Source organism: Aythya ferina (genome assembly GCF_964211825.1).
Source record: "Aythya ferina genome assembly, chromosome: 3".
Lineage (NCBI taxonomy): Eukaryota > Metazoa > Chordata > Aves > Anseriformes > Anatidae > Aythya > Aythya ferina.
The window spans coordinates 30,072,384-30,085,777 of NC_140298.1; the positions used below are offsets into that span (position 1 = coordinate 30,072,384).

General features: G+C 45.2%; 1 protein-coding gene and 1 long non-coding RNA gene across 2 annotated transcripts; one reads left to right on the plus strand and one right to left on the minus strand.

Annotated features, from left to right (window-relative positions):
- The first annotated feature begins 46 nt into the window (after window positions 1-46).
- On the plus strand, window positions 47-7,880 carry LOC311433865. The gene is made up of 3 exons (XR_014691008.1): window positions 47-1,431; window positions 2,155-2,241; window positions 6,073-7,880. It is a non-coding gene; the product is annotated as an uncharacterized lncRNA (long non-coding RNA).
- Window positions 5,730-9,583, minus strand: DPY30 (dpy-30 histone methyltransferase complex regulatory subunit). Its single transcript, XM_084513529.1, has 4 exons — window positions 9,415-9,583; window positions 9,270-9,317; window positions 8,037-8,179; window positions 5,730-6,021 (listed from the first exon to the last, which is right to left on the minus strand). The coding sequence occupies exons 1-4, from the start codon at window positions 9,448-9,450 to the stop codon at window positions 5,949-5,951; spliced, it is 300 nt and encodes a 99-aa protein (XP_084369655.1). The 5' UTR covers window positions 9,451-9,583; the 3' UTR covers window positions 5,730-5,948.
- Between the last annotated feature and the right edge of the window lie 3,811 nt (window positions 9,584-13,394).

Sequence of the window (13,394 nt, forward strand, 5' to 3'; positions counted from 1 at the left end):
ACTCCCCTGTGTTTCCCATCACCGCAGCGGGAGCCAGCCCCCTGCCTTTGTTCGGCGCCCCGGAGCTCCCCGTGCCCGAGCTGCTGCGGCAGGCGGCGAGGGCTGCGGGGGTGCATCTGTGGAGATCTTTGCCTCTGACTGTCCCCTGCTTCATCCTTCCTGCCCCAGCCCCTCCATGTTGCGTTAGCCCGGTGAATGGAGCGCTGCCATGGAGACGCCAAGCTCAGCCCCAAATAGCTAACAAGGCGGAATTGGAGAGGGGAGCGTGGCCGGCTCCACAGGGGGAAGGGGAAAGGCGATTTTAGGCGACGCGTCCTCCCCCTCTGCCATCCCATGTGCCGCCGCATGGCCTCGGAAAGCCTTCCAGCCGAGGCCATACACGCGTGCGAAACGCAGAGCTGCTGTTGTCTTTCAGAAAGCGGAACAAAGGAAATGCGGGGACAAAGGCACCGTCCTGACAGCAGAACGGCTGGTGCTGCAGGGCAGCGCCTGGTGAGGCGTGAGGATCCAGCCGTGACACGGGCCTCCCAGCGCAACGGGGGGGCGATAACGACCGGTGTCCCACGAGCAGCGTGCGTGACGGGGTGTCGCGAGGAAACGGGGACTGAACAGCCCAGCAAACGCTGAACGGTTGCAGTGGCCTTCACTGCTCTGCCTGTCCTTTCATTACTCAGCTGTTATTTTAGAAATAGTGCTTTGAGAGAGGTTAATGTGAATTATAACCGCTGCCGAGACCAGCAGCATTATCCTGCCTTACTGATGTAACATAAAACTATTTTGGCAGTTAACATTCCCATTTTTATAAACGGGAGTTAATTCTCAAATCTTTTACACAAACTTCAGCACCGACAATATTTCCTGACCAGACTACTAAAACCTCAATAAACTAAAGTATAATCTTTACTCTGTGGGGGAAAAGTAAGAGTTGTGATTATATACCTACCAAAAAGGCCGTGCCGGGGTATAATTCAAGTTTTCGATGCACTGTTGTCCCACAGTCCCCCAAGAACAGCTTGAGGAGGCTGCTAGAAGGAATTCTATTTCAGAGGAATTAGAGGTTATTATTTTTTTAATTATCTGGTATTTCTTTCTACCATGTAGAGGAAGAGCTTCCACCTCCCTAAGCAATTCCTCTCCTTTAAAATTAAAAGATAAGAATTTCCAAGTGGTAATCTAGAGCGCGTAATGAGTAAAAACATTGCTATCAGATTACAATTTCTGTATAAGAAGAGGCAAGCACCAATGCCACATAATCAAGCGCCTTGTGTATTTCTAGACATTCAAATACACCCACATGCACTCTTGAGAGACACCATTAATGTAATCACAGCAAGCAAATTATTTGCCTTTTCTTTACTGTAGGTCATGGATCATCTATCAGAGCTCTGCTGCCGTTTTCTGTGCCATTTTTACAGTCATATTACAATTTTGGTAAGTAAACACCCTTCTCACAGCCTTCTGAGTTTGTTTTGGGTTACAAGCATACTAGTTTTTCGAAGTGACTTTTTTCTGGTTTTACTGCATTTCTTTATGTAGTGTTTTTTTGTTTTGTTTTGTCTGTTTTCTTCTTCAGCTTGCCTTTTTAAATAATTCTTGGTTTTATCGTTGTCCATCACCTTGGGATGGATTCCTCTTTATGCTTTCTTTTTAAGTTTCCTTCTCCCTTGCTTTTCTCATAAACCTTTACTTCCTTCAGTGTAGATGAGGTGTAGACTAGGATGAAATCTTTACATAACATGAACATAATATCATTGTGGATGCAGAGGAATAAGTGCAGCTCAGTGTTAGCAGGTCATAGAAAACAAAGGCTACTTTACTAATACTTTGCTTGTGGCACATGCCACAAACACTACAGTAGCCTGTTTTCTGGTGAATATTTGTCCTTTCTTACCAACTGGGGCTGTCCATTCAAAGCCCAGTGAAACTGGAGGACATCCTCCTCAATTTGTACTTTTGCCTGCCAAAGCTTGTCATCTGTAGCACCACAGGAGGAATTTCCAGTTTCCACTGGCAAGGCTGAAAGGAGGATTATTTTTTCCATCATTCCCTATCACAGGTGGGCATAAGCAGCATTCAGTGGTTAGTGTTCCGATTTGTTGTTTCTTCATAAGCTTTTAACGATCACGTCCTGATCATGAACTGTTTGTTTAACAGCTCGTAAAGAGGCAGAAACAGACAAGCAGGCAGCTCTTCAGGTAAAAAGAAGGCAGCGCTCGGCTTCCACCTGCTCAGGACTCAGAGGTATGGAAAATGTTCTAGCCACAGGCTGAGACACTGAAAACTCAGCTTTCAGGGAATGCTGTTGGAGCACGAGTTAGGTTGAGAGATACTCCTGCTTTGTCTGCAATTATTTTGAGCGCCGTTTGTAGGAGAGATAACAGAAGCACTTGCCTGTTAGATCAGTTTCAATCATTTTTCTCTGATGTGCAGGGCAGAGCAGACGCAGTGCACAGGAAGATCCCTCAGGTCAGCACACCCTTTGAGCACAGACAACCGCCTCACATGTATTTCTGTTGGCAACTTTTTCCTTACCTGGAAGAAAAGCCTGACGGCAGTTGCTGCAAGAACAGCTTACCATTTAGAGTGCCCTTAGCATGCAGGGTTTCCTGGAGTAGCATCCTGTGCTCAGCATGGGTGGCAGGCACAACAGGGTTTCAACTGGCCCAGCTTTCTGTGTCTGTTGCTGTCCTGTTCCTTGCTCTCATTGTCCCATTGCATACGCTTCATTTTGTGTTCTTTCCTGTCATGCTTTTCACAATGTTTACTTCCTGTCTCCCTTCTCAGGAACCTGTCATTGCTACTCTATTTTATTTTTCCTCTTTCCAAACTGTCATTTCCAGCTGTCATTCTCCACCCAAGGAACCTGCTGTTCCTAGCAGTCCTTCCTTCAGGTATTAAAAGCAGGCCCCCCAAACTTCATACCCCTTACAAGGGAAACATTACCATTTCCCATGTAAGCAATAGCATCTCAGCTCGTGTAAGAGGATAATATCCATCTTACAGATGCCTCTATGTACACCAGAGAAAAAGGAAGGCCACATGCTCTCCAGCAGAAACTTCACAACGATCCAATAGACTTTGAACATTTTAGGTTCCTCACAGAGACTGGTTTATCACACTCAATTGCAAAGCCAGCTCCAGGAAGAGAGACAAAAGCACATTGGGAAGAGGGGTTTGGCACATTCCAGGTCAACGTCACAGTGGTACTGCTGTAAGCTTCCCTCTAGCTACTCACGCACCATTTATATTTTAAGTCCTCACTTAAAACTTTAATTGAATAGCGAACAGTAGCAGACACTGTGCTGATGCTCTTTTCATCATAGTAAAATGCCTCTTGGTATAACGTCTGGCATTCTGTACTCCTGTGATCTAGGCTATGTAGTCACTCTTCAAATGAATCTTGACTACATTAAATTGAACGGGGAACACAAGCTAAGGCTTGGCTAGGAATAATTTGTTACATAATTAGCACAATGACATGAGTAAATCAGAACCTGTATTCTATCAAGTTTGTTACACGTAGGGATTGTTCTCGTGTTTCTTTTCCAACCTACCATTTTCAGTTGCTTGCAACTGTCAGAATTTTTCCGATTTTTCATTTGTTTGAAAGCAGTTCTTTATTTCTAGAAAGTCTGATGGGGAGAGAGCCTTGGATAGTCTTTTGATCAAACTGCATTCGCAATAGCTACACAACTTCAGAAAACTAAATAGATAGCTCTAAAAGCTGTACTGATTTTGGAGATGAAAAAGTATTTGGCAAGTCGAATTGCATTTTCCGGTGACAACATATTTCAGGATTCGAGAACAGAACCCTGCAATCAGTAAATCTTTTAACGTCATCACCTTTTTGATTCTCTTGAGCTAGCCTAGATGGGAAAACAACAGCAGGTGACAACCAGCGCACCAGACAACAGGTACACCAACAGCATGTGACAACAGCAGTGTACTCAACAGTGCTGGTGACAGCTGAATAGCTGGTGCACTGCTGTCAGGAACAGCTCACCTGAAGACTTGCACTAATGCTTAGGGATTTTAGGTCCATCCAAGAGCTGTACAGAAAGCCAGAGTGTTTTCAAGCTTTTGTGCAACTCCTAGAGGATATTAACGCAAGCTGAGAAATCTATTTGCGTTCTGAATTCAGGCAAGCCTGGATGTTCTAAGCAAATTGCTCTGTCTGCGGAAAACTAATGATTGAGCTCCTTCTTTTTGTAAGGCCTTGCATAAATTCTCAACATAGAAATTTGCGATCAGCATAGATTTTTTTTTTTCCAGATTTGACAAGTCTTACAGTCTTGAGATGTTGTTACCAACAGATCAAACTCTGGAATGCTGCTTTAGCAATAAAAATAGCAGTATCAAGCCTTTATGGTGTCTCCTCATCTTCACTTAAATGGTAGTATTCATTCCAGTAAGTCAAAACACTGTTAAAATCCTTTCTTTCAGTGTCTTTAAGTGTCAATGTTTGACAGAGACTGTGTTCACCATAACACGATAGAATTAGTAACCTCGTTCCAGAGTTTTTATGTGTTTTCCAAAATAGGAGTGGGTTTGGGTTTACAGTTCTTTCCGTTTTTTTTGTTTCCCAATTTTACTCCTCTTGGACTACACTAATTCTGCAACTAGTGCTGCAAATACAGTACATATCTGTAACTTGTCACAGGCCCAATGTGAGTTCTAAGCTTCTCTTTTGTCAATTTATGCATAGATTACTAAACAAATTATGCAGTCTTTAATCTTACACAGGAAAATCTCTAACTGTTGCAGCAGTAATTTAATTTACAAGGTTTTATGTTTGCTACATTAAATCAATTAAGTAAGAAACACTGAATGGTAAGATGTCAATGTTGAAGTTTATTTGAATAAAAATCAGGATTTTGATTAAATAAACAACTCACAGAAACCAAGTACCGTTCTGATGACCGTCAGACAAATTACAGTCATTGTGGTCTATGAAAAGCTGGCCTATACTAATCTATTTCTGGAGTCTAATACCAAATACTAATGAACATATGCTCCTTGTTACATATTTCAGAAAAGAGAACTAGGAATTCTGAGGGCTGTCTAGTCCCTGCACACATTGCCAACAACCTTGTGAGCCTGTTTGCCAGCTACAATATTCCTATTTTCATAGTTTTCAGGGTATTTTTCCCATTTTTTTTTCCAATCTCTTTAAGATCTCTACTTCTATCTCAGAAGATAAGTTAAGAATGGGAAACAAACAAAATCACATTAGTAAACCTAAAGAAAAAAAACAACCCAGGAGATTCAGTATTTTACTGGGTTAGATCAGGATTACATTTGACAAAGAAAGAATGCACCAACTCAGATCAGCAGTACAGATAATTGAATTACAGAACCAAATTACAGAATCTTAAGTCCCTTCAGACTTTTTTCTATATTAAACTGTTAAATCCAGCACACCACGCATGGGAGATCCGTGACAAATGCTGTACAGCAAACCTCATTAATAGAAGCATCTAAAATGATGGACACGGCAAGTGATCTGCAAGTTCCCTCCTCTCTACTTAATCAATCCATCCTCAAAATCACTTCTATTTTTAATTAGTTTGCATTCTCTTTAGGTACCTTGCACAGGAAGGGTGCTAAATAAAACCAAATTAAGTTATAGACAAGATCACCAGCATGATTCCCATAACCAATTGTTGCTTTCTGTTTCATGCATTCGGGTGATGTATGCCCCGGGAATTATTCAGACATTCATCCAATAGTGCAGTTTCAATACTTTATTTTCAAAGTCTTTTACCAGCTAGTTTAAAACAAGTGAACAAATGAAATGTAAAGTGTTCTTTATTAAATAACTCAGAAGGTAAAGCAAATTGTGCGATTAAAAAAGACATCATGTTTCTAAAGGATTTTTACAGCAGAAAATAAATTGCGACCAATAAGCATTTCAGTCTAGCAGCCACATTGTCCTCACTTTAGTGGAGTTAATTTCGGTCCTCAAATTGTGACTTGTTTTTTAAAAGATACGCTGCTAGAAATTCAATAGGATTTGGCGGTCTGTAAAGAAAAGTAAAGAAGTAATTATTTTTTTTTGTTATATGAAACTAGGTAGCTGAAGAACTAATTACCTTCTGTGAAAAGCAACGTTAACTCCTCTCCAACACTTGGAAGCACTGACTCAGGGATGGCCAACTACCTAGACAAACCCAGTAAGTTTCCAGTGTACATCTGGTCAGTAGGTTTTTAAGAAAGAACTGCTGGTTCCTTATGAAATTCTGTAAGTCCTCAACCTGAAGCAAAAAGTTATGTAGCTTAATTATGTGATCTGTGAAGAATCACCTCCTTTTGTTCATTTTGGATTTGCTACCTGGTAGCTTAATCTGATTACCATATAGAAGAGATTACATAACAGTAATAATCCACTGCAATCCATTGCCTCCATGCTATTCATGATTTAACAGATTCCTAATACATTGTCACTCAGAAATCTCTTTTCCAGGTTACAGCACTGTCTGTCCAGCCACTCTGTACACAGCTGGCATTCCATACTTCTCACCACCTTGTCACTCCTTTCTCTTACTTTTTCACACTGTACTAGAATACAGGAGACTTGCAATTAAACTTAATATTCAAAATTAAGAAAAATATATATTTAAATAGCAACATGCTTGTTTGTACCCATTCGATTTCTAAATCATAGCATTCAGAATTTGCTTTGACTAAGCAATGCACTGACATAAATAACAATTTAAAGATATTTTTCACAAGCGTAATGGTCACTTTATGAAGTTCACAGACAATTATTTACAAATTGATCAACTTCGAAGAAGAACAGAACAGCATGTTCTGTAAAAACTCCACCAGCATCATTAGCAAGTTTTGGCATCAGCCACTTTTTCAAATTTTTACAAATGATCCTTTCCATGACTATGGTGCTGAGCTTTGTTCACCATGGAAATGCATCGTTTACTTCTACCCTAGGTCTTGTATAGCACAGCGAGCTCCTCATCCATATAAAGGCTTTTTCTTTAGTCCCACAACAATTTACTCTCTTTAAAAGCCTTTCGTGACAGACTGTGCCAGAAGACTTTTGGAAATTTACATAGACTGTCATTTGAACTCCTGCTTACAGGTGCCTTTTCACTCCTTTAGTGAACACCAAGAGACTCATATAAGTGGTGCTGATGCCTCCCAAATGGCTTTCAGTCTGCAGGACAACTCCCACAGCTGGCAACTGAAGATGGGCATCCTGCCTCTGGGGCAGGGTGTACCTTCCTAAATGCTCTTTTGCCTATTTTGCAGCCTGCACAATTAGTTCAAATTCACAACTCCTTCTGAGGTTAAGACACTGCTGGTTGTTCTTCTGGCTATAGGTACAATGAGGTGGTTGTGGTCATCGCACCAGGTTTTGATGGTATTTCAGCAAAATGGAGAAATGGTTCATATGCCATGGGACTTACCAATAGTTCAGACAAGTTCATTTGGATAAGGTGAACACCTGTTTGTTACATTTGAAGAATTCACCTCTCCATTGACTGATGAGAAATATGGGGCACCTCACAGAAGAGCCTTTACTGAAAAGATTAATCATCAGTTTGCTTCTTATTGTGTTACAGACACAGTAGGGTCAACCTCATCCATCAAAAAGTGTTTTAAATCTTACTAAGATGCACGTCAGGCCACATTCGTCTTTGTTTCTTTCTTTTGAATGGCAAATTGAACTCTTTTTCATCAAACACTATTGAAATCTCGTTCACAACTAGAACAACTTCTTCCCTTATAAGGTGAATTACATGACAAGATAAATGAGAAATATTCTTCTCCCTCCAAAAACTTTGCAGTAGCACACCTCATTGGAAGATGAGAAATTCACTGAATAACTCTTCTGTTAAGTGAGAAGCACATCCTGCTGTGTTCGCCCACAGTATTTATGAACCTGTTGTAAATCATCTCTTACAACCACGATGCTAACAAGACCATATCTGGTGTATGAGATCAGAAAAAGTTACATACTGCTTAAGTCTGAGACCTACCTTCTTCCTAAGAACAGACGGAAGACTTCAGAATCTTACCTCTCTTTTGCAAGAACAGCAAGTCCCTGTAGCAAGATCGGTACAACCGTCTGATCCAAGTAGGCACGTGTGGGTAACGACTGGAGATCCACCTTCTGCTTTGATGTTTTTTCTGCGTTTATTTTTTCATTTTCTACTATCCTCTGGAGGAGTAAGAAGTAAATGAACATTGGTAACAGTGGCAAGATCTACTTTGAAGCACAAGTGCAAATAATACACATTTCTCTGCAAGTTCACTTAAGTTTTAAAAAAGATATAAAGAAATGATTTTAAGTGTGCAGTTTTCCTTGGACAAACCTAAACCAGAGGAGCCTTCTGCTTAATTCTTACATTTTGAGAAAGTGTTAGGAAGTCCTAAGTTTCCTATAAGCAGTCCCAGTCGAGTATTTCCTGCACACACGCACTTCCAACACAAATGCTAAAAGCATCAGAAATGTAGGTGTAGTCTGACCGAAGAGACCCCACTCTATTGAAGCACAGATGGATACTTTAAGATACACAAAATGCTTCCAAGTCTTTTGGTCAAAAGCCACTGAATTATCTTGAAACTGGTAACTGTAGCTCAAGAAAGGATACCGTACCACTGACAGTGAGCCAAATGTTTTCAACACAACAACCAATGCAACCAAGGGATAAGGTTACAATTCAGTAATGGAAACTGAGGTATCAAGGCAAACAGTTCTCAGGGAGATCAGTAAAAAGGATGTGTAAAAAGTTTCTGCATGATCTTAGCATACGGTATGAGGTTATAATGGAGAAAGACAGGAGGCATTTCCCTAGTGAGCAAGAAACAAACATCACAGAGTAAATAAACACCTAACCCACGCGGCTACCAGGAGCAGCCACACTGGATTGTGCCTACTCTCAGGGTAAGTAATTAAAGCTAGCCTGAACTATTCAGATCCAACATCCTCATTTACAGCAGGACTAAAGGAACTCCTCCCTTGGATAATTTCTTAGAAATGCCATCAACTCCTCCTGCTCCCCTCCCTGTCGTAAAAGCCTGTCGGGCTTTTTGTGGCATCACATGTTTACGGAACAGACAACCATCACAGGAGAGCTCCCACAGAAACCTCACGGTAAGGCTCAGGCACTACCTCGGCAGCATTTACCACGAAGGAACCTGCCGCCTCCTGGCGCAGCTTCCACCTCCCCCTGAGGGCCATGACGCTTTAAGTTTAGCTCCAGCAGCCTCACTGGCGATCAGGATTCCGCCTCCCGCTCCCCCCTTACCTCCACGTTTTCGGTCAGGCCGTACTCGGCGTGGGGGTTTTCCGGCACCTGTAAGACACGGCGGGGCACGGCGGGGCTCAGCGGGGCGCACAGGCCGGCCCCACCCGCCCCGCCCCGCCCCGCCCCGCCCCTCCCCGCGCAATACCTGCGGCTGCCCCTCCATCATCTGCTCCGCCTCCATGGCTGCAAACGCGGGCGCTGCTCGAAGCACGGGCACCCCGGGAGGCAGCACACGCGGCCAGGGGGCTCACACGGGGCCGCGGCCGCCCCAACCCAGCACGGCCCCGTCCCGCCCGGCCCCCGCCCGCCGCGGCTCCTTTCGGCCTCACGGAAACCTCCGCGCCGCCACCGCCGCGCGCATGCGCAAGGCTCAGCCCCGCCCACCCCCAGCGGGCGCTGCGAGGGGCGTGGCCTTGGGCGGGGTCTGCTCCCCTCACAGCCCCCCCGTGAGGGAGTTGCCCGCTGACCCTAACGGGCACCGCCAATGAGGGGAGCCACGCGCGCGCGGTCACTCGCGATCTAATGGTGCTTAATGGTGATGAATCACGGAATCACCTGGTTGGAAGAGACCTCCAAGATCACCCAGTCCAACCTCTGACCTAACACTAACCAGTCCCCACTAAACCGTATCACCGAGCTCTACATCTAAACGTCTTTTAAAGAGCTCCAGGGATGGTGACTCCACCACTTCCCTGGGCAGCCCCTTCCAATGCCTAGCAGCCCTCTCAGTAAAGAAGTTCTTCCTAATGTTATAAATGAGGTCTCAACTCAATCTGAATTTTGTAATATTTATAAAACAAATATTTATAAAAGGTATAAAACCTATAAAAGGTATAAAAGGCAAGTAAACAGTGCTGGATATGCAGGCAGTCTATGCTCCACCAACACGCACACACGAACATCAAACATTCTAAATATACAGAACGCTGCTTTACATACTAAACGCTAGTATGCCTATACACACATACAATCAGGAAAGGTAACAAACAATCCTCCAAGTTCCACGACTCAACAGTCTCCATTTTCGACTCGTTTTCTTGATTACATACAAGTCTCCATTTTCCATTCCCTTTGAACAACATGTCTTGCTTTAAGTTGTCAAGCAACTTGGTCTTCAGGCCTTATGTATCCCATTCTTCCCAGATCGAAGAAAAGCATATCCATCTCCTTGTGAAGGCCAGTAGGCCTGGGTCAAAAGGCACGTTCAGGTCACCAGGGGGCGGAACAGCAAAGGCCTGAGATGGCTGTAGCAGCAGAGGGGCCCATGGCGTAGCAGTCGGATCAGTAAAGGAGCCCGCAGCTCCCTCACTATCTGGCAAACCACATGCTTCTGACTGTGGCTACAGAGGGCTCTTTAATGCCTCAGAGATTGCTCACCAGGTGCCGAGCAATCCCACTGCAACCTTGCCATTTTTAGTTGCAGAGTCCCACACCTTGACCTCAGTTTGGTCCCGTATTTCAGGCTCATAAACTGTCTGATTGTTAATAAGGAGAATAAGCTGTAAGGTTACCAGGACAGCCTTTGTTCCTAAGGACGTATGATTCCCCATAATGTGCAACTGCTTACTAGCGAGGGGCAGTTGTGTGCACAGGTCCGCTTCTCTCAGCTTGAGCTTCTCTCCAGCTCCAGTGCACCTATTCCCAGCGACTTTCTGTACGAGCTTCTCTGAGCAGTTTGCTGAGTCTGGCCGAACCTATCTTCATGAGGCAATCAAAATGCCTGTTCCCGTCCTGGTCTCCATTCTGCCAGCCTGTTCCTCTTCACTTCCTTTTCCTGCTTCTTTATTGATGTAACTTCATCGTGTTGCCTTTTTTTAATCTTGAGGGCAGGCTCCGCTCTTATACCCTTCTCTCCACAGCAGTTCTTTTCAAAACAACTTTTCATTGCTCAAACAACTTGGAATGTAACAACAACTGCAAACACCCAGAAACATCCATGCCTTAACTGCTGGAGAACAAGAGAACCAGCTGGAGAACGAGAAACCGGAGACTGCATGGAGTCTCCTGAATCACCCTTCTTCGTTCCCTCTAAACTCTTTTATATTCCTGATGGCCTCGTCGTTAAGAGTCTAATGTTATCTCAGCCACGGGGCTTTCCAACCCCCATAGCCCCATTCCCAAATCTCCCCCTTCTTTATTAATATCAACCATTTTCTCGACTTGAATTACCACTCCATATATAACACTAATATCCAACCTAAACCTCCCCTGGCACAACTTTAGGCCATTTCTCCTCATCCTGTCACCAGGCACGTGGGAAAATAGACCAACACCCACCTCGCTACAGCTTCCTTTAAGGTACCTATAGAGAGCGATAAGGTCACCCCTGAGCCTCCTCTTCTCCAGGCTGAACAAGCCCAGCTCCCTCAGCCGCTCCTCGTAGGACTGGTTCTCCTGACCCCTCACCAGCTTGGTCGCCCTTCTCTGGACTCGCTCAAGCACCTCCATGTCCTTCTTGTAGCGAGGGGCCCAAAACTGAACACAGTACTCGAGGTGCGGCCTCACCAGAGCTGAGTACAGGGGGACGATCACCTCCCTAGCCCTGCTGGCCACACTGCTTCTTATGCGAGCCAGGATGCTGTTGGCCTTCTTGGCCACCTGAGAACCTGAGTGCGCTGGCTCATATTCAGCCGACTATCCACCAATACTCCCAGGTCCTTCTCTGCCAGGCAGCTTTCCAACCACTCATCTCCCAGTCTGTAGCTCTGCTTGGGGTTATTGCATCCCAGGTGCAGGACCCGGCACTTGGCCTTGTTGAACTTCATGCAGTTGACCTCAGCCCATCGGTCCAGCCTATCCAGATCCTCCTGCAGAGCCTTCCTACCCTCGAGCAGAACGACACATGCACCTAACTTGGTGTCATCTGCGAACTTACTGAGGGTGCACTCAATGCCCTCATCCAGATCATCGATGAAGATATTAAAGAGGACCGGCCCCAGCACTGAGCCCTGGGGGACGCCACTAGTGACTGGCCTCCAACTGGATTTCACTCCATTCACCATGACTCTTTGGGCCCGGCTATCCAGCCAGTTTCTAACCCAACGAAGCGTGCGCCAGTCCAAGCCAAGAGCAGCCAGTTTCTTGAGGAGAATGCTGTGGGAGACGGTGTCAAAAGCCTTGCTGAAGTCAAGGTAGACCACATCCACAGCCTTTCCCTCGTCCACCCAGCGCGTCACTTTGTCATAGAAGGAGATCAGGTTCATCAAGCAGGATCTGCCTTTCATAAACCCATGCTGACTGGGCCTGATCGCCTGCTTGCCCTGCAAGTGCTGCGTGATGACTCTCAGGAGGATCTGCTCCATGAGCTTCCCTGGCACTGAGGTCAAACTGACAGGCCTATAGTTCCTCGGGTCTGCCCTGTGGCCCGTCTTGTAGATGGGCATCACGTTTGCTAGCCGCCAGTCAACTGGGACCTTCCCCGATAGCCAGGACTGCTGATAAATGATGGACAGTGGCTTGGCCAGCTCCTCTGCCAGTTCACTCAGTACCCTTGGGTGGATCCCATCCGGCCCCATCGACTTGTGCACATCCAAGTGCCGTACCAGGTCACCAACCAGTTCTTTGTGGATAGTGAGGGCCACATCCTGCTTCCCATCCCCTTCCACCAGCTCAGGGTACCGGGTATCCAGAGAACAACCGGTATTGCCACTAAAGACTGAGGCAAAGAAGGCATTGAGCACCTCCGCCTTTTCCTCATCTCTTGTAACTAAGTTTCCCCCCACATCCAGTAAAGGATGGAGATTCTCCTTAGTCCTCCATTTTGCGCTGATGTATTTGTAAAAAGATTTTTGTTATCTTTAACGGCAGTAGCCAGATTGAGCTCCAGATGAGCTTTGGCCTTCCTAATTTTGTCCCTGCACAGTCTCACAACATCCTTATAGTCCTCCCTAGTGGCCTGCCCTCTTTTCCAAAGATTATAAACCCTCTTTTTTCTCCTAAGCCCAAGTCACAACTCTCTGTTCAGCCAGGCCGGTCTTCTTCCCTGCTGGCTCGTCTTTGGGCACGTGGGGACAGACCGTTCCTGCGCCATTAAGATTTCCTTCCTGAAGAGCGCCCAGCCTTCCTGGACCCCTCTGCCCTTCAGAACCGCCTCCCGAGGGACTCCACCAACCAGTGTCCTGAGCA

Bases quoted from the DNA above. Each gene is read 5' to 3' on its own strand.
- DPY30 (XM_084513529.1), bottom strand. From the start codon at position 9,450: ATGGAGGCGGAGCAGATGATGGAGGGGCAGCCGCAG. The intron at 8,180-9,269 runs GTAAGGGGGGAG...TTACTCCTCCAG, and splicing joins GCCTGACCGAAAACGTGGAG to AGGATAGTAGAAAATGAAAA. The intron at 6,022-8,036 runs GTAAGATTCTGA...TTTTCTTTACAG, and splicing joins GCTGTTCTTGCAAAAGAGAG to ACCGCCAAATCCTATTGAAT.